Consider the following 25,226-nt stretch of genomic DNA (forward strand, 5'->3'; position numbering starts at 1 on the left):
TAAAAGGAGATCTGGGTTTGGATTGTTGGGTGAATAAAAGGAAAAATCCATGTTAAGCAACTAGGACCATTTATTATACAATGAAATGAAAGTGTAGATGGAGCTCACTTTCATCACATATCTGTCTTCAAGGAGAAAGCAGAGCTGTCCCTTTGTTCTGGAATGATGGTAATTTTGCAATGAGAGTGAAGACCGAAAATTCCTTGTCCAAACAGGTATTTGGCAACCTGCGTGGAAGGAGACATTATGTATCATATTCTTAGCTGTAGAACTATGATCTGTTAATGCCTGATGATAATCACAAAATGACCAGATGAATAGAATAGTTCATGTGGGGACTGTGCACATAAGAGAAAAAACATTACTTTTCAGTGGCTTATGGTTTTGGAGGGCACGTTGAAGGAAAGAGATCCATTAAATGTGAAAGAAGACCACAAAAAATTCTTAGAGTTTTACAATTGAGAAAGCTGGAGAAAAACAAGCTTCTTCCACAGTTGGGAGTAATTTTCCATCTTCTGCCCATCCCCCTCACTCCTGTCTGCTGGAATCCGCTGTGCTTGACATAAGTCTTCATGTCTCAAGGGTAAAGTATATAAGAACAGGTAGAGCGGGCTGTGTGTGTGTGTGTGTGTGTGTGTGTGTGTGTGTGTGTGTGTGTGTGTGTGATGTTGGTGGGGGATTTACTTGGTTCACCATCTAGAGGCCGATGGGGTAATTTTGAAGGGACAGAGGAATCTTTGGGTTGTTCACTTTTTATTTTGAGATTACCGCAGGTTCTCATGTAGTTGTAGGAAATAATACAGAGAGATTCCCATATACCTTTCACCCAGTTTCCCTGGATGGTAACATCTTGCATGACAATAGTGTAATATCCCAATCAGGAAACTGACATTGTTATAGTCCTTGACCTTCTTCGGATTGCACCAGTTTTACATGCTGTGTGTGTGTATTTAATTCTATACAATTTTATTCATGTGGTCATCATCAAAATTAAAATCCTGAACAGCTCCATTACCCTCCAGGAGCCCTACTACTACCCTTTTATATCCGCACCTTCATCCCTACCTCCTAATCCCTGGCAGCCACAAATCTGTTCTCCATTTCTAAAATTTTGTCATTCAAGAAATGGGGTCATGTAGTGTATAACCATTTAAGATTGATTTTTTTTCTGGGCTCCTGGGTGGCTCAGTTGGTTAAGCATCTGACTTAAGCTCAAGTCATGATCTTGTGGTCCTTGAATTCGAGCCCCGCATCGGGCTCTGTACTTTCAGATTCTGTGTCTCCCTCTCTCTATGTCCCTCCTCTGCTTGCACTCTGTCTCTGTGTGTCTTTGTCTCTCTCCTTCTCTCTCTCTCAAAAATAAATAAAACATTTAAAAAAATTTAAAGATTGGGTTTTTTTCCACTCAGTGTAATTCACAAGGTTTTAATTTTGATGAGGTCCAATTTACCAATTTTTCCCTTTTATGGATCATGTTCTTGTTGTCAATCCTGAAATTCTTCACCCCGTCCAAAGTCTCAAAGACTTGCTCCTATGTGTTATAAGAGTTTTATAGCTTTACAGTTTTATATTTTACATTGAAGTCCATGACCCATTTTGTGTTAATATTTGTGTAAGGTGTGAGGTTTCGGTTATGGTTCATTTTTTTTGTCTATGGATTTCCAGTTACTTGAAAGTAACCTTTCTCCATGGACCTGCCTTTGCACCTCAGAACGAGTTGGGCATATTTGTGTGGGTCTGGGACTCCCGAGGGGGCACGATCTGTTCCTTGGTGAATCTGAACCCAACAATCCAGGTTTTAAAGGAGGTCAATTGAATCTATGTGTTTTAAGAGAAAGTTATTTCCCAAGGATTTCTTAAATTCTCCAGTTGAGTTTGTACTGGTTAGAACAATAGGTAGAAGAGGCCACATTGAGATTTTCTTTCCTCAGGTCTGTGCATTAGTCTTTGTTATTTGCCCTAAGATGACACATAGAGAATTTCTAGTATATGGGGCTATCTTGGATCAGGCTTCCTAGATGCAGAGCCTAATGCATGGGTTTGTGTTATTGAGGGAGGGCTCTGAGCAGTAAGAGACTAAGGAAAGTGGAGACAGGATGTGGTCCCAGCTAGGGTCTGGCTTCAATCTCCCCCCCCCATCCAAAATGTTCTGAGCATAAATTGCACCACACAGTTGATCCCAGGCTGAGGCAATGGTGCCACAGCCTTTTGAACTGTGTCTCCATCAGTCACTGGCTATGGACTGGCCCAGGTGGGGACGTGAATGCAGAAGGTATCACCTCCCAGGCTGAGAGATTTCCATTAGGCCAAGGGCACCAACAGCATCCACAACTGGATGGTCTTAATGATCAAGAAAACTGGCTTTAAAAATAAATGGGCTATTAACTTCCCAACTTAACCAGTTGCTTCTTTAAGCCTTCTGCTACCCTTAGACTGCCTTCTAAGTAGCTGTGTCTGTTATGTTCAAGGGTTTCTCAGTTTCACGAAAGCCCAAGATAAATGTCACAGGAGCGCCTGTCATCCTACCACTGGCGATCTCCTGGTGGGTCGCAGCGCACAGCTCATGGCTTCTTCTACCTGCGGGCTGGATGGACCCCAGAAATACTGCATCCTCAGCTACCTTGAGGTGGGTTGGTCCTTTGTTTATTTGTTGGGACATTATTGAGTCGATGACATAGATTTTTCCAAGCATGGCGGGGGCCAGCCAGGCAACATAAAAGGAGGACACATCACTCTTTCCTGAATATCAGAGGCACAGGTGATTCAATTCCTAGTCCAAGAAACCTTGATTAATCAGAAAATAGGGAAGATCTGCCACATCTATTTCTTGTTACCTTTAGAATTGGACAGAAGAGCCTCTTTGGTTCCGTCTTCGAAGGGAAGTACTCTAAAATGTACTATTCTACTTAGCCACAGGAGGAACTTGCAGGGAGTGAATTCAATTGACCCAGCAGTGAAGAGGGACGATCCCTCAGGGTCTCAAGGCCGTTATACTGAATGTGGGTTCTCACTGTCCTGCGTTAGGTGGGGGATGGGGGGGGGTGTGAACTTTGAATTGATTGCATGCCAGCCTCACAAAACCACTTGGAAATTGTCTTGTCTAAAAACCGTAAGATCCCAGTGTCAACAGATTTGGGGGCCTTTTTTCTTTCCCTTAAAGACCAGTTTTAGAAAAGGATCAGCTGCTTTATAGTTTTTTTCTTCTCCGTGCTCGGGGACCTGAACAAGCATCCAAGGTCATTTGAGTATCATACCTGCTGAAAAGCCCAAGGCAATCACGTCAACCCCTTAAATGAGAGGACGTGCAGGCGGGAAGTTGGACGGAAGCCCGATGTTAGAGGCCCAGGCTTTTCCACGTATTGTTCATTTAAAGCAACTCCTCGAGGTCTCTGGGAAATGCTTTGGATTCTAATTGGTTTCTAGTAAAAGAGGATGATTATAAATAAGTGAAGACAATACCTGAGGGCTTAGCACTGTTCTAAGTTTGGGAAGTACTTGTGTAAGAAAGCAACTTCTCTGTGTGTGCAAGGAAATGACACTGTAGACGTTTTGTTCAACTCTAGGCCAGGTGGGATGTGGCACCCTACAAGTGACTTTCCAATTCCGGGTCCTCTGGACAAAGAAACGTTTCTAAACTCTAATATTAGATACTTTCCAACACTGGCATTATCCTTCTAGTTCTTAAACCACTGACATTTGCGTACTATTGTCCCAGCCAACTCATGACCTACTCTGGCAATGATTAGGAGTTAATATTCCTGTCTTCACCACCCAAAATAGAAGTAAATCAAACTTCAAGGTTTCTTTTGTCTCAAGAATCCCAGAAATCTTAAACTCCTAGACCTGGGGGAAAAAAATCTCAAGATATCTTCAGGCTGACAAAGTGTTACAGGTAGGGCTGTAAGTCTAGTCTACTTAAACATTTGCGTGTCATGAAGGAGGACTTGTTTCCCCATGATTATCTAAAAAATTGCTACCAAGCAACACATTCTCCTAGGAAGCTTCAAATCAACATTGACCCGTAGTGTTACCCAAGTTGGGACTTCCACATCTCATCATCACAAACAAGCATCCCCAGTCAGGCTCGCCAAAGACTATGCTTCTAAGATATTGACAGTAAAGCGTTTCCCCCAGTAATTTCCATAGTAATACTGGACATCTTTTGAAGGCTTGACACCTTTTGGTGGAATCGTAAAGCTTCTGCTGCTCTTTTAGGGGCAAGTCTGGGGCAAGCCTTCCCATATGCAGAACAGATCTCACTTCCATTGCTCCTTAATTTTGAAAGGGCATTTTTTTTTTCGGGTATAAGACTTATGGTGGCCAGTGTTTCTAAAAAGATTATATGGATCTCTTGAAAGGCTGGTCTACTTTGACAGACTCTAGCTGAAATAGTTCTCAAAATCACCACGCATTCATTTGGCAAATTTTATCCAGCCTCTACAATGTGTGAGACACTGTTCTAGGTCAGGAGGATGTGGCCTTATACAAAACAAAGTCCCATGGGGCACCTGGGTGGCTCTGTTGGTTGGACAGCCAACTTCAGCTCCAGTCATGATCTCATAGCTTGTGCGTTTGAGCCCCCCATCGGGCTCTGTACTGACAGCTCAGAGCCTGGAGCCTGCTTCGGATTCTGTGTCTCCCTCTCTCTCTGCCCCTGCCCTGCTCATGCTCTGTCTCTGTCTCTCAAAAATAAATAAACGTTAAGAAAAAATTTTTAAAAAACAACAAAGTCCCACCCTCATTGGACTTAAATTCTACTGATGGAGACAGACAATAACCCAACAACTATATAATATAGTCTCAAGTGGTGATAACAGCTTACAAGATATTATAAAGCAGGGTAAGGCATAGAGAGTGGTAGAGGCCATAAGGAGGTGGTGATATTTTAAGTAGAAGTCTCTCTGAGAGGATGGCCTTTAAACAGAGACCCAGAAGAAGGGAAGGAGCAAGAGATAGGAATATTTGAGGGTTGGAGGAGAGGGGAGCAGAGAATAGCTCGTGTCAAGATGGCAAGGTGCAATAGAGTTCCCGGTGAACTCAGGGAAGAGCAAGGAGTGAGTGTAGCTAGAATTGAGTGAATCAAGGGAAGACTCATGGAAGGAAAGGCAAAGAGATGGTCCTGGTCAGGTTGTATAGCCCTTGTAAGCAACGATCCGGACGTCAAATCGGTTTGCTGAACACCTACCGGCGCATCTGTTATAGTCAACTTCCAGTATGGAGGATTATAATAAACAGTCCCCACTTCCTGGAAGTTTTGCAAAAATGCTCCTCCGGGGTCCCGCAAGTAGTAGTAGCCAGGAACAACTGTGCAAGCCATTGGAAGTCCTTTGGGAGTCTTTGGGGATTTCCTTGGGGGTTTTAAGTAAATACGGCCACAAATGGGTGCATTAAACTAGGCAAACTCAAAGGCCACTCTTGGCTGTTGCAACCTTGGAAATTCCATTCCAAGTAAAGTAATTCCAATTCACTAAGACCTTCCAGTCTGGAAGACAAGAGGGCAGGCCTCTCTGTTACAAGTATAATGAGAATCTTTTACAACATCCACATGGCGGTGATGGAGAGGTTTTGGTCATGGAACTTTTTCTACCAAAAACTATGTCTGAGAGAGAAAAAAAAGGATGGTTGCAGATAACGTGGTGGCCGAGTGTTGCATTAGTTTCTTGCCAAATATTTGTTTTTGACTACAGAAAGTAATCCCTACTCGAAGAACGTATCCTGATTACTTCTCTACGGTTTAACATAACCTCCAGGTCATCTGCCTCTTGTGCAAGACAAAAATTAGTTCCGCATAAGTTTGCATTTTTGCCCCCAATGTACAAATTCATAAAATTTCTAGGTCCTAATTTTTATTTTGTCTGTTATTGTATTTAAGCACCTATTGATGGAAAAAATGATGTCCTGTTATTTCCTCTGCTTTTTATTTTTAGCCAGATTGAAAGACAAATATAGTAAGTACAGCTTGTTTTCAAATTGATATCAACAATAAGTAATTATGGGTCTTTATTTTTTACTGAAATGATGGTCTTTTCCAGGGGGAACAAAAATGTTTCATCTGTGACTCCAGATCTCCCTATGACCCGTACACGCGATCCCAGAGCCACACCATTGAGAATGTCATTACAAGTTTTGAACCAGGGAGAGACAAGAAATGGTGGCAAGCTGAAAACGGTATGACCGAGTTCCTTTCCAGATTATCCATTTCTTTAGGTTTTTAATCCAATATCTTTCTGTACGATCTTAACAATTTCACAGCAAGGAGTTATACTGGAATGGAAAAGTATCCCCTAGCACTGTTAAAGCCTGTATAAGAACAAACTTTATTTTCATTTCAGGAGAGATTATTTTCCTTCAGAGAAATCCAAGTGTATTTTAAGCACATAACCCTGAAAGCTTCACGCATTAACCCTAATATGAAACACACTCCTGTAAATGGAATTAACACCGCCAGGGGAAATCTGAGAGTTTCCACCCTGTACTTTGTCCCTCGGCAATACATGCAGGAGAGAGGAAAAGAGCATTTCATTTCTTGCTGCAAGCCAAATATTTTCATATAAAAATTGAATTGAAAGGATAGTTGGCTACTGGCTGACGTTCTTTTCTGCCTGGATTTATGCCCTTCTCTGCTCATGAACAATTGTGATTTTGAAACTCGCATCGGCCTTGACCATCCATATTTCCTAGGTGCCCTGATCAGGTCCCAACTGGGGATGCCTCCAAACTCAGGCATGGGCCTTACGTGCTTGAATGAATGTAGGCTGACTCACCCATGACAGCTCCCCTGCAGCACCAATCTGGAACCCTCACCCCACAAGATGATTCCCTTTGTTGCATCTCTATATGTTGTACCTGGGCTACAATCCCTCTATTCTCTTCAGATGCCTAAACCTATTTCCCTCAGGGGGTCCTAGACCATTAGAGAAGTGTGGGAATTGTCAGAATATATAGGATCGTAACACATGAGGCAAGCAGAATATGAGGCTATTTTCCTATGCCTTCCATTGGACAAGCACGATTGGTGTGTCTACTAAAATGCCGATTCATGTTGGATCCTAATCCTGAATCTCTAGTTGGGCCCTCCTTAGTGCATGTATGCGATGCCTTTGCAGGAGCCACCTGCCTTCGCTCAGGCCATTTTTGCTTAGCAGCAGTTTTAACCCACATGTCCAGCATTTGCTGCACATAGCCTCACAGGAGCGCCCCTCCACCAAAGCGGATCGCATAAAACAAGGGTTCTCAGCCAAGAACTTTTGAGAGGGGAAAGGCGATCTTCTTTCCAGAAAGGGTGAGGGACTCTTGACCCGGAGCCAGGAATGGGGCTGCCCTCTCAACGGCGAACCCTCCCAAGTGATGCACCCACAAATAAAACTGCCTCCGGTTCATGCAGCCCGGTTACTGACTGCTCTCAGAGCTGCTGTCCAGTATGGGAGGGAGCCCAACGCCACATGCGCTACCGGGCACTTAAAACACGGCTAACCCATGGGGCGCCTGGGTGGCTCAGTCGGTTGAGCGTCCGACTTCAGCTCAGGTCACGATCTCGCGGTCCGTGAGTTCGAGCCCCGCGTCAGGCTCTGGGCTGATGGCTCAGAGCCTGGAGCCTGCTTCCGATTCTGTGTCTCCCTCTCTCTCTGCCCCTCCCCCATTCATGCTCTGTCTCTCTCTGTCTCAAAAATAAATAAACATTAAAAAAAATTAAAAAAAAAAAAAAACACGGCTAACCCACACTGAGATGTGACATCGGTGCAAAACCATTCCAGGTTTCTAAGGCTTACTTTGGAAAAAAAATAGGCATTGGTAGTAGCAAAATAAAACATTAGTAATTTTTTAAAATATTGAGTACATGTTGAAATGAGACGGTTTTTGGTATATGGGGTTAAAAATATTAAAAGTCGTTTCACCTGCTTGCTTTTACGTCTTTTAAATGTGGCTGCTAGGAAATTTGAAATGACACAGGTGGCTCGTATTCTGTTCCTATGGGACAGTGCCACTCTAGAGCGATCGGGGCTTCCTCGTGTCCAGCGTGGGGCCGGTCTTGCACATCCAGGCTGGAGGTGAATGGCAGCTAACTCTCTCAGGATAGGACTTTCTTCTCCTCAGCCCCAGAGGAGCTGCAGATTCTCACTCCCAGGGGAATATTCCAGGCTGTGTCTTACGCTAAGTGACCATAGAACTAGTCCGAGTGGTTATCAAGCAGATGCTGGAAGAAAAGGATGCTTCGATGTTTACCATGCACCAGTTTCCCAGCGCACCTTTACGCACGTGCGCAGTCAGGTTTTTCAAGGAAATGTTCAAGTTCAAGGAAATGAGCTCCCTCCCCTCCAAGTGGTGGCACTTGCTGCTTAGGACCTATGGGAAATGGGCGAACTTCCTTGGTGGTAGGTAACACTGCCACACAGTGGCCGTGTGCACCGCCACCATAACATGCATGTGGGCACAGTCCGAGTAAAACCTGTACTGCTCTCAGATAGACCTTCTCCTGGGTGTGCAGTGTTCTGGGAAACCACTGTAAAAGACGAGGAAAGAGTGTTGATCCCCAGCCATGTAATTTCACACATTTTTATTTTTTACAGACAAGCCACAGTGAAGGATTAAATAGGGGTCTCTCAAAATCACTGATTCCTTCTTTCTGGATTTTTCTCCAGGTCTTGATCATGTCAGCATCAGATTGGACCTAGAGGCGTTATTTCAGTTCAGCCACCTTATTCTGACTTTTAAGGTACAGATGTGTGGGCTTGTCACCCCTTTTATCTACCTACCAAGTGCTGGGCTTACCCAGGATTTCACTTCCTTGCTTCTGGGTAGAGCACAAAATCTCTACTCGAACTTTGTGCAGAATTTGACTCTTTGTTCCTGAGTGGAAAACAAAACAAGTAAAAACTCTACTGCTCATTAATTAATAACTTATATGGTTAACAGAGGAAGGAAGGAAGGAAGGAAGGAAGGAAGGAAGGAAGGAAGGAAGGAAGGAAGGAAGGGAGGAAATCTTACAAGATACAGCAAAGAGGAAAATTCCAAAGCCTAGGGTGAGAGGGACCACAAGAGCTAGAAAAATGATTTTCAGGAGAAAAAAAAAAAAGCAGAAACTGGACATTATTTTGGGAACCATGGAAAGATTGTGATCAAAAGAGGCAGAAAAATGAAAGGGTCTTTACTAAGGATAGTTAGATGCCAGAGAAATCCTGTGCTGTAGTTATTCTCAAATATTTCATCAAAATTCTAATTTTGTTGTCAGCCCAGAAGCTGAGTTACAGTAAAAAAATAAATAAAATGAAAAATGAAAAAAAACCCACAAGTCTTTGGCCTCAAAGAGCTCACAGTCTAGTCAAGGATACAAACATATATAGAAATTTAAAATCATAATACAAAATTGTCAGTGCGGGAACCGACATACAATCACAATGCTGGTAGTTTCCTTGATGAGGCTAACACTGCTGTAAGAAATCAGAAAAAGCTTCACGGTAGATTCTGGAGGATGTGTAAGAGTTTGCCAGAGAAAGGGGTTCTTCTAGTCAAAGAAAACCACATACAAATTGCTGTAACATATCAGTTACACTGACTTTTTAAAAATTGATATGCTCTCCTTTGATGAATAATTCACACAGCCCATACACAGTTTTCAAATGGAACCAGATTCGAGGCAAAGTATGTGCTCGTGATTGCTCGCCCACCGACTGGAAAGAGATTTCTGTGTGTTCATTGCATAACGGATTTCAAGAGATACAAATAAAGTTTGAAAAACTGAGATTTGGGAATACAAATATTCAGTCTGCAGTGGATAATGAAATCTGCCTTTGCGAAGCATTACAAGTTTCCCTCCCGTTTTCCTAGACTTTTCGGCCTGCTGCAATGTTAGTCGAACGCTCCACAGACTATGGACACACCTGGAAAGTGCTCAAATATTTTGCAAAAGACTGTGCTGCTTCCTTTCCCAATATCACTTCTGGCCAGGCCCAGGGAGTGGGAGACCTTGTCTGTGACTCCAAATATTCGGATATTGAACCCTCATCTGGTGGAGAGGTAGCATTTCCTTTCTTGGATTTCTCAGATAGAGGTTACACCATTTTTTTTTTCTAATGCGGTTCATTTAAATGAAAACAATTTAGGTAGTGTTTACTGAAATATAACTTGAGTTCTGTTACTTTTGTTTTAGAGAAAGAGAGCGTGAGCAGGAGAAAGGGGTGGGGGGGGAGAGAAAGAGAGAGAGAGAGAGTGGGGAGAGAGAGAATTTCAAGCAGGCTCCACACTCAGCACAGAGTCCGACATGGGGCTCAATCCCACGACCCTGGGATCATGACCTGAGCCGAAGTCAAGAGTCAGACGCTCAACTGACTGAGCCACCCATGGGCCTCTAGCTGTTGGTTTTTAAAGCATGAACGTGTTTAAATTGAAATGAGTCCTGAATTAATTTCAAACTCAGATAAATAGTAAGCATCTTACAAGCAATACTCCTGCATGAGAGATTACATCTCTCATTACATCACCTGCTGAGGGTGAGTGGGGACTAAGACCCAGCCTGGGCACTAGGACACAGGACACCCAGAGGGAGGAGCATCTGTTTCTAGCCCTTGCTACATAGCTGTGTTATCTCATGGCTGTGTGCCATAGCTGTGTTATCTCATGCTCTGTAAACCACCACCCAGGCGGGATCTGCCAGGACCTTCCTCTGAGCAAAGCGGGTGACAGGCAGAAGGGCAGGGTAGGAGCGGGGTTGGGAGGTATGACTCTTATCAGGCAGAGTGAAAGGGTTGGTGGCAGAAGGTGTCTCTGGAATCCCCGGCCAGATCCAGTTGATGACCTACTGGATTGTGACCCCGTCCTTCCCTCCCAGCCCCAGTGCTATCACCTACATGGACCATGGGGGCATAAAGAACCAGAATGACTAAGACGTTTGATTCGTTTCCATGTTGGCCCTTTTATTCACAAGAGAACCCAAATAATAATCTGTATCCTACGCCAGCTGGGAGGCAATGGCTCAGCCTTTTCGTGAGGTCAGGATCTCTTCTTTAAGAGTATACTCTTTAAGAGTTACTCTTTAAGAGTAACAGGGCGCCCAGGTGGCTCCATTGGTCGAGCATTCAACTTTTGATTTCAGCTCAGGTCTTGATCACAGGGTCATGAGTTTGGGCCCTCTGTTGGGCTCCATGCTGGGTGTGAAGCCTACTCAAAAAAAAAAAAAAAGTATATTTCACAATGCTGTTTTGGGTGAAATGCTATACATTTACCTGCATTTGTTTTGCAGGTCGTTTTAAAGGTTTTGGATCCCAGGTTTGAAATAGAAAACCCCTACAGCCCCTACATCCAGGGTATGAGATACTCTCTATTCTTGCACAAATTCTTTTTCTAAAATTCTGTGTTGGGGGCATCCCTTTTCATTGCATGTCCATAGCCCATGAAGTGTGCTTTCCTTTGCTGTTATCATTTCTCCAGACCTTGTGACATTAACAAACCTGAGGATCAACTTCACCAAACTCCACACCCTGGGGGACACCTTGCTTGGAAGGAGGGAAAACGGTTCTCTGGATAACTACTACTACGCTCTGTCCAACATGGTGGTTGGGGGCAGCTGTTTTTGCCACGGCCACGCTAGCCAATGCATCCCCGTGCAGAAAGTGCGGGGAGATGTTTTCAGCCCTCCTGGAATGGTAAGTCACTGATCGATCGCAGAGGGCAGCTGGCTCTCTTCCCTTTCCTTCGCGGCACTGGTGCCGAATGTGGATCAGAGCCTCTCCATGGGGATCCATAGTCGAAGTGACAGCTCTGTGTTGGGGCAGGGATCATTCAACCCGCAGTTCTGCGGTCTCTGCCCCAGATGACTCCATGAGCAGCATTTCTCATCTGTGAGCTCAGGGTAGCCCGTCGTGCTCCCTTCTTGTTTATTTGCTTTTTAGGGAATGCAGCTTTAGTGGTGAGGACCCTGTTTCGCGTGCATTCTCCCACAAAAAGTTCTCGAAGGTCTCTCGTGCGAGAGAGGGTGTACTCCACACCGGGGTGTCCGAGGGATGCCTGCCACTGTAGAAATTGTCACTCCAAGTAGCACTCTTGTGCCGGGAATGGCTGTTCCTGGTGTTGATCTCTTCCATCCCTGGGACGAGTCTTAAAAGAGCGATGCGGTGGAAGAAATGCCTGTTTGCGCAGAGTCCTGAGGTTGTGTCTACTACATAATTTTAAACTATGAGCCACAAGCAGACAAGGCTGGATGCCGAAACTCTGCACCTTCCCTGTCAGCCAGCTCCTATTTCCCTGGAAGTACAAGTTTCTGTCTTTGAACTTGGGTATACAGTGCATTTTGTTGGACAAACCAAGAGAATCATACGCTTTGCTCCAGGTTCTTTCTGTTTTCTAATTCCCTCTTTCCCTTAACCACCCTTCCCCCCCCCTTCTCTCTCTCTCTCTCTCTCCCTCTCCCTCTCCCTCTCCCTCTCCCTCTCCCTCTCCCTCTCCCTCTCCCTCTCCCTCCCCCTCCCCCTCCCCCTCCCTCCCCCTCCCTGTCTTTCCCTCTCTCTGCCCCCCCCCCCCCGCGATCCTGTCTCTCATTGTGTGTTGCCCTGAAACTAGAATTCAGAAATGCCAAAGAAAATGTAGATGGTTCCTGAACATCTTAAACTTTTTCCAAACGTGGAAGTTGGTTAAGCAGATAATAGAAGGTAGACAAGGAAAAGCTAAGACCCGAAGAGGCATCTGGCGTGGTATTGCCTTTTCCACCTCGAGAACCCCAGCATCCTCAGAGCAAAGCCCTCTTTTCACACCACGCAGGTTCACGGCCGGTGTGTCTGTCAGCACGATACAGATGGCCCGAACTGTGAGAGGTGCAAGGGCTTCTTCCAGGACGTTCCGTGGAGGCCGGCAGCAGGCCTCCAGGACAGCGTGTGCAGAGGTATGTGGGGAAGGTTCTCAGCCTGTGTCCTTAAGCTCGAACAACATCGAGTTCATTTCAGTGGAGCTGTGGGCATCAGAGGCCGCAAACTTGTGGCTCCCAGCTCCAATCGTGGGATATCCTAATGTGTCCCATTACCTCCCATAGAAGAATACCAACTTCTCAGACCCTCACACCACAAAAGGCATGTTAATTCACAAAACGAAACCATCCGCGTGTTGTGTGGTCCCTTCCCTGAGGAGGGGCAGAGCCATGTAACAGCAACATCAGTAGGGACTAGATTTGGTACAGAGATCCCTACCCTTTTCCTGAAGAATCACCCATTCCGTGAACGGAGCCTTAAACACATGTCAGAGGATAGGAGAGGTGAGGACTGGGACAAACTTTGACAGGCTATTGTAGCTTTTATAAAATATTTAGGCTAATAAGGTAGAGGGTTCTTTGGCAATGCGTTTGCTGCCTCTGAATTTTGAGGAAAGTCCATACAAACTTGTTACTCAGCTTCTTTTCCCAGACTGGGGGAATATGGGATTGGGGCAGTGAGAGGTGAGTGGAAGAGGTCTCTAAAAAACGTCCCATCCAGGGGAGTCCCAGTGTGCGAGACCCAGCAAAACAGAGCCTAAGATTTTGCTGTTTACAGGGAAACCCCAACAAGGCACACAGCACAGACTTCACCACCAAGGCAAACAATAAAGTTCTCCAAGCAATAAAGCTGCACTCTAGGGCTCCCAGATCACCCAAATGATTTACTTTTGTTTACCTGATTGTAAAAAATATAGATAGACAGACATACAGATAGATAGATAGATGTGAGCAGAATCAGAGTACTATCAGTGTGTGTGTGTGTGTGTGTGTGTGTGTATTCTGTGTGTGTGTATATATATACACACATATATATACACAGAATAAGAGTACTAGAAAGATCCTTCGAAAGCACCTGCTTTAATCCTCATGTACTTGGTATATTTCTAACAAGTCGGCGGAGCACTGAGGCTGCAGTGATTTGTGCCCAAACAGCTGTCTGGTGGTCCCCCAGACCTTGGCCAGTCTCTCCTAACCCCTCTCCTTCCTCAGCTTGTCGCTGCAACAGCCACTCGGACCGCTGTCACTTCGACATGACCGCGTACCTGGCGAGCGGCGGCCGCAGCGGGGGTGTGTGCGAGGACTGCCAGCACCACACGGAGGGACAGCACTGTGACCGCTGCAGACCCCTCTTCTACAGGGACCCGCTCAGGGCCATGTCCGATCCTTACGCGTGCATCCGTGAGTCCCCGGCCTCTGGCCTGTCTCTTCCACACGTGTGAGGCCGACGGAGAGGTCTCGCTTGGGCTGCAGGCACCTCCCGCCCCCACTCGGTTTAGCAGCATTTAGGGGCCTGGGGGGGGGGGGGGAGGCAGTCTGAAAAGGCACTCGGTTCTGAGAGCTTTCCTTTCTCACGACAGGTTGGGCCCAATAATCCGGGTCCATCCCGCAGCCCCGTGTGGGTGGCCAACACTGGTGAATCAGGAAACTATTCCAGATTCAGCCAGCAGGGGGCGGGTGGTTCAGGAGGTGCTGCAGACACCTGAGTGTCCTGTGGGTCCCCTGGGGGAAGTAGCTGAGCATGGGAGACCCGACTTACTCTGGCCCGCTCCACTTCGGATGTTTCAACTTTGCCACGGTGCCAAAGCAATGGGCATTTAGTAGAAACCTGCTTAGAATTTTGAACTCGGATCTTTTCCCAGGCCAGCCCATACGCAGATGATCCTCTTTCCCAATGCTGGGCCAGGTAGCTAGGGACAGTTCCCAGTCAGACCCCTGGTCAGGAGCCTCAGCAACCCATACGCTTGCAACCATTCTGGGGGCGCCTGGGTGGCTCAGTCGGTTAAGCTTCCAACTTCCGCTCAGGTCGTGATCTCGCAGGGTTCGTGGCTTCAAGCCCTGCATCGGGCTCTGTGCTGACAGCTCAGGGCCTGGAACGTGCTTCAAAGTCTGTGTCTCCCTCTCTCTCTGCCCCTCCCCCACTCATACTCTGTCTCTCTCTCTCTCTCTCAAAAATAAACATTTGGGGAAAAAAATCACTTAAAAAAACCAACCATTCTGGGCCCATACAACAAGTTTTCACTATCAGTGCAGTATTCAGGAAATTACACGAGACATTCAACACTTTACTGTAAGACAGGCTGTGTGTAGGAAGATTTTGCCCAACTGTCAGCCAGCGTAAGTGTTGTCAGCGAGATTAAGGTAGCCGAGGCTGAGCTGTGATGTTCGGTAGGTTAGATGTATTAAGTATATTTTCGACTTAGGAAATTATCAGCTTCCGATGGGTTTATCAGAGTCTCGCCTTAAGGAGAAGGTCTGTAGTGAAATGGGCTACATTTGACTGGCTGTAGACAATTCATCTTTGCTGAGAAGACACATAAGCTAACGATTACCATCTTTGTTTTAATCTTTAAAAATCTTTCATCTTGTCTTTAATCTCAGCTGTTGAAAATGGAATGTTTTGTGCATATAAAAATAAGAGAGAATACTGTAATAATATGCCCACCAGCAATTGTGTCAAAATGTAATGTCTTACCCCAGGGCAACTTCAGGACCTTAATAACACATGACGGCGATACAGGTGACTCAGGTACCCCACTGTTACCTTCCTTTCTGGGGATAAACTCTCATATAACTGGCAATTACCAGTACAGTGCTGGCTTTTACACTTTTACATGTTCTTGTCTACAAACAACGTATGTTGGCATGTTTTCAAGCTTTACATAGATGATACTACGCTGTATGTATCCTTGATTATTTCACCCAACGTTATGTTTTTGAGATTTGTCCGTATCAGGTAGCTCTAATTCTCCAATTTTAAGATCTATGTGTAATGTCTGTATAGAACTCTTTCTTCCTATAGATATGACAGAATCTATTTGGCCATTTTTCTTTTGATCCCCCCCAAAGCATTCTTGTATGTGTGGCCTTGTGCAAGTGCACAAAACCTCTCCCTAAGAGTCCTACCAAGAAGTGGGACTAATGGATCATGGGGTATGAACTTCTTCCAGGTGATTAGATGGTACCACATTGTTCCCTAAGTGGGGGTACCAGTTAGCACCCACACCAACAGTGGTTGAGTACTCTCATTGCTCTATACCCTGGCCAGCACTTGGTTTTTTCACACTTCGATTTTTGCTGATGAAAACCTGTCTCATCATTATTTAAAATTGAATTTCCCTGGAGGAATGAGACCAGAGTGAGGCAAGAGAATGACCCAGATCCCAACATTTCAGGTAGCACACTCTCTCAGAGTGATGTAAGTGCGAGGTTATCACCTGCCATTTGCATTAACCAGACAGGGAGCACCTCCTTAAATTTTGGCCCTAGGCATCTTGCTGGTCTCAACTCTGGTCCCGGCACTACTGTGGATTATCTCATAGATAAAGTTGATTTCAAGTACTGAGCACGGGTAACTACTGGATCTAAGATCTCACTCTACTTGCAGACTGACAAGTAGCTTGTTATTGTTTCGTGGATGCTGGCAGAAGACACGAAACTCCCCGGTTAGAGACAAAGGACTTTAGTACTCATGGCACAGGAAGTAACAAGATGTTTATATTGGTGTGTGTTCCCATGTCTCCAAGCCCTTAGTCCCATGGGGCAACTCAAAGGATGCCAGGTGGATCCCACATACAAATGAGTCTATGTCACAGCCCAGGGACACAGCGCTTGGAGCATTCATTGCTTTTACAGCAAGGAGAAGCGTGCTTGTTCTTTGTCCAGGGAAGACGTGACCTCATCCCTGAAAGTAGCTTGCTGACAACGCTACCTTGGGAAAGGGCTGGGTGAAGAGCCATCTTGCATTGCCGGGACACTGAGTAAAAATTGGGCGGGTACCCAAGACCCATGGAATGTTGCCTCTCCCCATACCCAGAAATCCTGCTTCTTACTCTCTGTCACCAGTCTGTTATTATATGGGGGGGGGGGGGGGGTAGGGGTTTGCTATAAAACTACAACTTCCAACTTTATGCCATCATCATACATAAAATGAAGTCCTATACAGAAGTAATTCAGTAGCCACCAGAATGTATACAACATCCTAGATTTCAAACTTTAAATCCTCACAGCGTAGAAAAGGCATAAATGAAGTTTTTGTTCAGATTGCGGAGTGGGCGCCTGACAACATAAAAGTTTACCTTATGTGATCTGTTTTAAAATTGAGACAAAGAACTGAATGCTCAGAAAAAAACAATTTCTTTAAATCAGTGTCCTAAGTGTCCTACTTTGTCACCAGAATCTATATTCCACCCCCACACACACACATACCTTTTATTAATGTTTTAAACGCTATGCATTTATAAAAGAAAAGGAATTCCTCTCTGAGGTGGAATCAGGGGAAAATATAATGTTCCGAAGGTTATCTAACCTAGGAATCTGGAAAGAGACTGCAAGTAACCAAGTCAGATATTCACATTAACCAACGTCTTGTTCCTTAAGAACCACTTAGTATCCGGGTGCCTGGGTGGCTCAGTTGGTTAAGTGTCTGACTCTTGGTTTCAACTCGGGTCAAGATCTCGTGGTTTGTGGGTTCAAGCCCCACATCGGGCTCTGTGCTGGCCGTGCAGAGCCTGCTTGGGATTCTCTCTCTCCCTCTCTCTCTGCCCCTCCTGCTCGCTCGCTCTCTCAAAATAAATGAATAAACTTAAAAAAAAAAAAAGCCACTTGATGGCACTTCTAAAGGAAACTGAGTCAAGAAAACTGGTACCCAGATGTAAAATTAAGAGGCTATTCTATATATACAAGGAGGTTTTTTTTTTAAAGTAAAGACAAATGAGGCTGTGAAAACAATCTTCAAGAGACTCCCCAGTTTCCCTAAACGCATGTTTGTGTGTGTGGAAGTCTGTGTATACAAATGGCATTTATTAAGACTGACTAGCAGTCTCCTATAAATTTTCTCTAAATTGTCCTCGTTTGCGCCTAAATATTTACATGATCAGATTCCAGGCATAGGGGTTGACTAATCTTAAGTCTGCTGTGATTAAAACACAGCCAAATGTGATACAGGGGAAAAAAAACAACAACAACAAAAAAGATTTGGTAGATTCAACTGCCGATAATAAGAGTTTGCTGGAGTTAAGTTGTGTGATGCCAAGAAGTTTTATTGGACTTCTAAGGCCATGACTTAGGGTTATTTCAAAGTAAAATTACTACCCATTCACCCACATCCCTTCCCTAAAGGCTACTTCAGTGCATAATTAAATTATACTCTGGAACTCAGGGCTGACCCTTTGGAGTGTCTTTCAGATAAAGTTGACATTTTTCCTTTTGGCTACTTCTAAAATGACTCCAGCTTGTTCCTTCCTCTCTAGAAGCAACTGTATTTAATTAGAAGAAAATTCTGGTTTTTCCAAACTAAGCCGGACCGAATGCTGTTTTTCCATAATAAGATTTCATTACCAGTCACAATCCAATAACAATTGAAAATCGAAAGATTCTGTCAGACAACCGAGTGTTTGCTTCAATAAACCAAACAACTGGTGGGAGTAGGTTTTTTCCATCAAACTCTCTAACCTGAACGGTTGTTATATAAACCTACATAACATGGCTTTAGATATGAGGAGTTTGTTTTTATGAATCCAGAGTAAACATGTATAAATGCGAACATAACTATTTCTTAGAATCAGGATATTCTTTTTTGAGAAAGAGAGGGAGCATGAGCAGGGGAGGGGCAAAGGGATGAGAGAGAGAGGGAGAGAGAGAATCCCAAGCTGACAGCGCAGAGCCCGATGTGGGGCTGGAACTCACAAACCGTGTGATCATGACCTGAGCCAAAATCAAGGGTCAGACGCTTAACCAACTGAGCCACCCAAGCGCCCGAGGATAGTCATTTTTTAATCTTTATTGCATTCCTTAAAAGTGGCGTCCCTTGGAAACACAGCACCAAGTGGTCATCTGATGTCCACCAACAGACCTGTCCTCTCTACCAGAGCCGCAGTAGTCAATACTACTGCCCCAGCCTCTCCCGGGTACCACCCCTCAACACTGGGGGGCGTTGGGCCCCTCGAACTATCAGAGAGTTCTTCCTTGTATCACATCAAGCTCTGCCTTTGATAACTTCTCCCCTCTGGAATTATTCACACCATCAGCATCCCTTTTCATATTCGACTCCTTTCTTGAGTTATTCCAGTTTCTGCTGAAAAGAAAAAGGGTGGCCGGTGCTTCTGCTGCTCCTTGGCTACAGGTGATCGTTTATCTCATTTTGCAGAATCTCTTCATCCAAGCTTTTTCCCTGCCAGCAGATTTCCAAAAAGAAAACAGTGGTATAAGCCTTTCTTGCTCTTCTTCCCCTTTCTTTCTTATATGTGCTCCTTCCATGAAGAATTAAAGAATGATCACACTTATCCTTATTTTTCTGTGAGGGGGGGAAGGGCAGACATACTTTCTTAACCACATTTTGGAGTTTTGATAGACATGTGATTTTTTTTCTCTGTCTCACATCTGTATTTGTATATTTCATTACAGCACCCCACTCCTACTTGCCTCTAGACATTATTCTAACCTTTGGAGTCTTATTTTCTTTCTTTAATCTTTTATTGAAGTGAAATGGACATAACATAAAACTGACCATTTTGCGATGAACAGTTTCCTACCACAAAGCTGTGCGATCAGCACCTCTACCTAGCTCTAAAACATTTTCATCACCCCCCAAATTAATCTATTCTTCACATGCAGTTTTCCTAATAGCAGTCTTCCTCTGATCCTCTTACTTTAGAATCACTTAAAAGTCTCTCTCTCTCTCCCCCTTCCTCCCTCCTCTCTCGATAGATAGATAGATAGATAATAGATAGATAGATACAGATGGAATTGTGCAACATTTTCCAAGGCCGGAGATCTGGGAGACATTTCTAAACAGTCCTCGCCCACTGGTCTAGTTGTTTAAACATATTTAATTATTTAAACAAAATAAAGTACTATAGCATGAGTTAACGGCTATGTTTATATGTTTATAGGTTTCCCACAATTTGCAATTAACTAAGATAATGCATGTCTGTGTCCCCAGCTTGTGAATGTGACCCGGACGGGACCTTATCGGGTGGCATTTGTGTGAGCCACTCTGATCCTGCTTTGGGGTCTGTGGCCGGCCAGTGCTTGTGCAAGGAGAACGTGGAAGGAGCCAAGTGTGACCAGTGCAAGCCCAACCACCACGGACTGAGCGCCGCTGACCCCCTGGGCTGTCAGCGTAAGTCGGCAGCGGCCGGACGGCCAGCCCGAATGCATTTTAAAGCTTGGGGCCCTCAGTTTCAGTCATTGTAAATACCCAAGAGTATTGCCGGCCTCTGGGTTTTTAAAGGTGATTCAAGACCTTCCGCAGATTTTAGTTAAATTAATGGAGATTTTTTTTTTCTTGGCGATTAGCTGAGTTTATCATAAGGAACCAGCAGGGGGCGCTCACATTTCCCCGCTGCAGCAAACATGAGAAAATGCCAAGAAATTTAATGCCGAGTTGCAAAACCTTTCTAAAAATGGTCTCGACTTGGACTCCCTTATACAAATTCGTGAAGTTACATTATGCATTTATGCATAGATTGATGACTTCTTAAGTAGATTTCAAGGGGTGGTTTCTTTTTCCTTTTTTTTTTTTCCAATTACTTTTCTCCTTTGTTCTCACACCTCTCCTAAATTGGTCCTATGTTCTCTGACAAAGAGAAGAACAAAATTAAAGAGCCAAGGGAGGGGTTGTGAGGAAACAAAGAAATTCAGAGTTTTCTGGGGCCAAATGGGAGACCTTTGCCTCTAGGATCATAGAAACTCTTAGCTGCCTGGGGTCTCAGAACTGTAGATTCCTCAGGGAATCCGGGTAAATAATTTCCCTCTGTCATGCTCTGTGTTCTTGCCCATATAAGGAACTGTGGATTGTTTGCATGTTTAGAGAGCAGCATACTGAATCCTTCCTTCTCCTGGAATTTAATGGCAACATTAAATCCCAGGACAATGGATCAATATAGTCAGACCAATTCTCATCACACCTCTCAGTACTCCAAGTGTTTCCCCTGGGTCAGCCCTGACCTGATGTCCTCCTAGAATAGGCCAAATATTGTTTTCTGTTTTCTTTTCTTTTCTAATAGCTTTAGTAAGGTATAATTCACATGTCATACAATTCACCCTTTGAAGTACAAGTCCGTGACTTCTAGCATATTCAGAGTTGTGTAACCATCACTACAATCAATTTGAGGACATTTTCATTACCCCCAAAAGAAACCCTGTACCCTACTTCTGGCTATTTACCCAAAAGATTGGAAACAGGGGCTTGAAGAGGGATTTGTACACCCATGTTCATAGCAACATCATTCACAGTATCCCCAAAGTGGAAGCGACCCACATGTCCATCCATGGATGAATGGGCAAACAAAATGTGGTACATACGTGGGGGAGGAAGGAGTTGGAAGAGATGGTGTTTGATGGGCACAGAGTTTCAGTTTTGCGAGATGAAGAGTCCTGGAGATTGGTTGCACAACTGTGGGGCTGTATTTAAAACGGTCGGTGTTATGTTAAATGTATTTACCATGAGAAAAAAAAAGCAACCCCCTGGCCTTTAGCTCCCACCTCCCTAACCCCTCTTAGGCAAGCACTAACCTACTTTCTGTCTCTCTAGATTTACCCCTTGTGGATATTTTGTACAAATGAGATCATCCACTATGTGGTCTTTTGTGACTGGCTTCTTTCACTAGCATGAGGTTTTCAAGGTGCATCCATGTTGCAGTATGTGTCAGTATTTTATTCCTTTTTTATGGGTGAATAATATTCCATTGTGTGGCTACTCCACATCGAATGCGTCCATTCATCAGCTGACAGACATTTGGGTTGTTTCCATGAACACTGGTTTGTCCCACAGGGGAAATGTGTATGTTGCTCTGGGAGCGTAATTTCTTCACAGGACTCAGGACTCAGGATATCTCGGGATAACGGTGCCAGATGCTCCAGCCTACATGACTTCTACTTCTACTCTCTAATTACCATCCAGTAGCACCGCATGAGGGCTCTGGAAATGTCTGGCACTGGATTTCCCACACAGAGTTGTATGCCATACAAGAACCGTGAGGCCAGGCAGACGATAGACTTGGCAGGGCTGGATGTCGGGTGTTCTTGTGGCCACGCGTTTTGCTCAGCGTGAGCTATTAAGGACAAGGGTGGGGAAATAGAATAATTGTGTTTGCTCTGCTTGCAGCCTGCAACTGTAACCCTCTTGGGAGTCTGCCTCTCTCGGCCTGTGATGTGGAGACTGGCGAATGTGCATGCCAGTCATTTGCCACCGGACCACACTGTGAAGAGTGCACTGTATGTATTTGCGTAGGATTTCCCTTTCATGTGGTCGTGTAGATTTCTGCCGCCATTGCCCAGAGGACACTTGGTCTCGTTAATTTCTTTCCTTGTGCTGATGTATTTCGGTTCGCCCCGGTAAAAGTATTTACACAACAGAAATCAGCAAACACTAACCCTTCTACAGAGAGCTAGCTGGTTGTTAAACATTTACCAGCACACCGACTTTTCCCAGATTGCGCCGAATGGACCCGGGCACCGATGTCAGAAGTTTTATCCACTGTTCTCCCCAACGTACCAAGCAGTAGAATATGACAATTTATTTGCTCCCTTTTTTCAGCCCACCAGATTGTGGAGCCTTTTCTTCTGTCTCTTGCGTATAGTCTCTTTATCACCCCTACCACCCTTTGCCTAGAAATATTTTGGACGAGCTCATTTAAAAAAAAAAAAAAAAACCCGCAGGTTTAAATGGACTGTAGATTCCTGTGGGAAATAAACTCCTGGATTGTTCTAGACTCCAAACATGTGAGCATGTATGTCTAAAATTAGTAAACTAAAGCCCTTTTTACACCATAAGAAATGTGTCATGCAGTTAGGGAGTCCAAATCCAACTTTTCCCTTTGTTCTCCAATCCTGGCAGCCCACCATGACATTTTAGAAAGAAAAAACCCCAAACTCAACCTAGTAAAAGAACAGTGACCTTGATGTGTCTGAAGAAATGTAGCTGCTAAATAAGAAACATATGCCTATTACAACATCGTTCTGTGTTAATATTTTAAGTCATTTTACTGGAAACATATGAGGCCGGGGCACAGGAGGATGGGGAAAGAAGGCGAGAAGGTACCCTTGAAGAGGGAACTCTGGGAGACGGCGCAGGTAACCTGGACATGTTATGGAGGAAGGTGAGCCACGCCAGCTCCACGGCTGCATGTGGGCAACACGAAGGATGCCGGGCTGGTTGGCAGGATTGACGAAGATGCCGCGTCAGATGATTCCAGAGAGACCTTAGACTCAGGCTGACTTTGTTGGTTCGCAGTTTGACAGCCACTGTATATATAGGTCACTGGATTGTGTTTGCAGGAGGAAAATCGCTGAGCAGGGGCCACAGTGGGGGAGGGGGTGGGGGGAGGGGCAGGGCAGAAGAGGGTTGCCCATTGTGGCTGCACCCACATGTCCACCAGGGGCCCCACCTCGTCCTCCGTCCGGTGGTGCCCCAGATCTGCTCTGAGCCCCATGTGCCAGCACCCCTGGCCTAGAGGGAGTTTTCACAACCATATCCTTGGCGAAGTCCGTCATTGCACATTGTTTCTGCCCAGACTGAAGTTGGGTTTCAGGAAAGATACCAAAAGTCTTTTGCTGTGTTTTGTAACAAATTCTGTCAGGCTTTAATGTTTAAAATCAATCTTTCTGAGTAAAATCAGGCGGAAAGTTCTATCAAGATAACAACAACAACAAAAATAGAGACATAACAAACCTGTTTCAAATGAGACTGCCGTGCCTATTAAGACCTTGATTTTGTCTGAGCATGTTAAATTGAGGTTTGAAAGGGAAGTCGTTTTTGGAGCATTTTATAGTAAATGTTACCAGATTTAAGAAATAGTTGTTTGTATCTCCCCAGCTGCTTATATCGAATAAAGGTCAAGATGTTGCAATGAAGAAAAGTCTTGAACAAAACGGACTCTCTCCTGCAGAGTTTGTTATGACAAAACAGCTTACTTACAAACATAAGAGCCTGCTAAACTGTGATATGCAAATAAGATCTCAAAATCAACTTGAATTTTTTTTTTACCCCCAAACATTTTAAGACTGAGGAAGTAAAACCCCCTTAAAAACCCCTTGGGATTTTTGTGGTGAGAGAATCTACTGGCTTTACAAAAGCAGTTGCAAATAGGCTAGTTGAAGACCTTCTCCCCAGACTGGCCTTAAATAACTCACCGTGAGGCTAAATTGGTGTGGTCAGAGGAACTGTGTAGTTTTCACCATATTTTTTAAAAATTTATTTTGAAAGAGACCGTGAGTGAATGAGTGCTGGGAAGGGGCAGAGAGAGGGAAAGAATCCCAAGCAGACTGCACTGTCAGCACAGAGCCCAGTGCGGCCCTTGAACTCCCGAACTGTGAGATCATGACCTGAACTGAAATCAAGAGTCGGACACTTAACCAACTGGATCCATCCAGGCGCCCCTGCATTTTTTTTTTTTTTTTAAAGAGAGAGCAAGCAGGGGAGAGGGGCAGAAGGAGAGAGAGAGAATCTTAAGCAGCCTCCACACTCAGGGCAGAGCCTGACACAGGGCTCGATTCCATAACCCTGGGATCATAACCTGAGCCAAGATCAAGTCAGACACTCAACCGACTTAACCACCCAGGTGCCCCCACTGCATTTTTGCTTGGAATAGTATTCAGGCAACCTGCCTGTCCCCTTCATTCCAAGTCCCAGGAATAGGAGAGATGTGTCCTCCAAGGTCATTACCAAGTACACAGGCAGGAAAGGTGACTGTGTGATTGCCCAGGCTGTGTGGCTATTTGACGTGTGTCGACTGAACTGTACTGATTTTAATATTTACCCTTCAGAGCAGCACGTATCTTCATAGCTGGATTTAGCTGAGCATTTTCTCTTTATAGGTTGGATACTGGGGACTGGAAAATCAGCTCCATGGATGTTCTCCCTGTGATTGTGACATTGGAGGTGCTTATTCCAACGTGTAAGTCACTAAATGAATGACGCAGTCCTGTGGCTATAGTCTCCACTCACGTTTCCACATTTTATTCTGACCGGCTTCTAGTCATCGGTGATGGACTTTATTCCATGACGAGCAAAGGGTGTTGAAAAGCAATGATCTTGAGACATTAACTACAGCCCAAATGATTTATTTTGCTCGAAATATTTCCAAGGAAGAGATCAACAGTCCTCTTGCTTAGGTAACCCACAGGTGGTGGGATAGATGCCGTGTGTGACTTGACCTGCCTAAAACACCAACTTTTTGCCACCCTATAAGGAGAGGTCCTATATACTCCTTTTTGCAGCGTTTAGAGCAGAATCAGAGGAAAGAGGTGGCTACTTGGGTTCCATGGATCT

General features: G+C 44.7%; 1 protein-coding gene across 2 annotated transcripts in view; it reads left to right on the forward strand.

The window, feature by feature from the left end:
• The window catches only part of LAMB4 (laminin subunit beta 4), a 107,725-nt gene that overhangs the window by 9,424 nt on the left and 73,075 nt on the right, over window positions 1–25,226 (forward strand). For both annotated transcript variants that reach the window (XM_053897273.1, XM_053897272.1), the window contains 11 exons: window positions 2,469–2,626; window positions 6,033–6,168; window positions 8,640–8,713; window positions 9,826–10,014; window positions 11,237–11,300; window positions 11,425–11,639; window positions 12,751–12,871; window positions 13,946–14,134; window positions 19,896–20,075; window positions 22,062–22,171; window positions 24,773–24,852. In XM_053897273.1, the coding sequence (XP_053753248.1) occupies window positions 2,469–2,626; window positions 6,033–6,168; window positions 8,640–8,713; window positions 9,826–10,014; window positions 11,237–11,300; window positions 11,425–11,639; window positions 12,751–12,871; window positions 13,946–14,134; window positions 19,896–20,075; window positions 22,062–22,171; window positions 24,773–24,852 (1,516 nt within the window). The remainder of the gene's footprint in view (window positions 1–2,468; window positions 2,627–6,032; window positions 6,169–8,639; window positions 8,714–9,825; window positions 10,015–11,236; window positions 11,301–11,424; window positions 11,640–12,750; window positions 12,872–13,945; window positions 14,135–19,895; window positions 20,076–22,061; window positions 22,172–24,772; window positions 24,853–25,226) is intronic.

Source organism: Panthera pardus, unplaced genomic scaffold, assembly GCF_024362965.1.
Source record: "Panthera pardus isolate Hobbes unplaced genomic scaffold, ASM2436296v1 HiC_scaffold_8, whole genome shotgun sequence".
Classification (NCBI taxonomy): domain Eukaryota; kingdom Metazoa; phylum Chordata; class Mammalia; order Carnivora; family Felidae; genus Panthera; species Panthera pardus.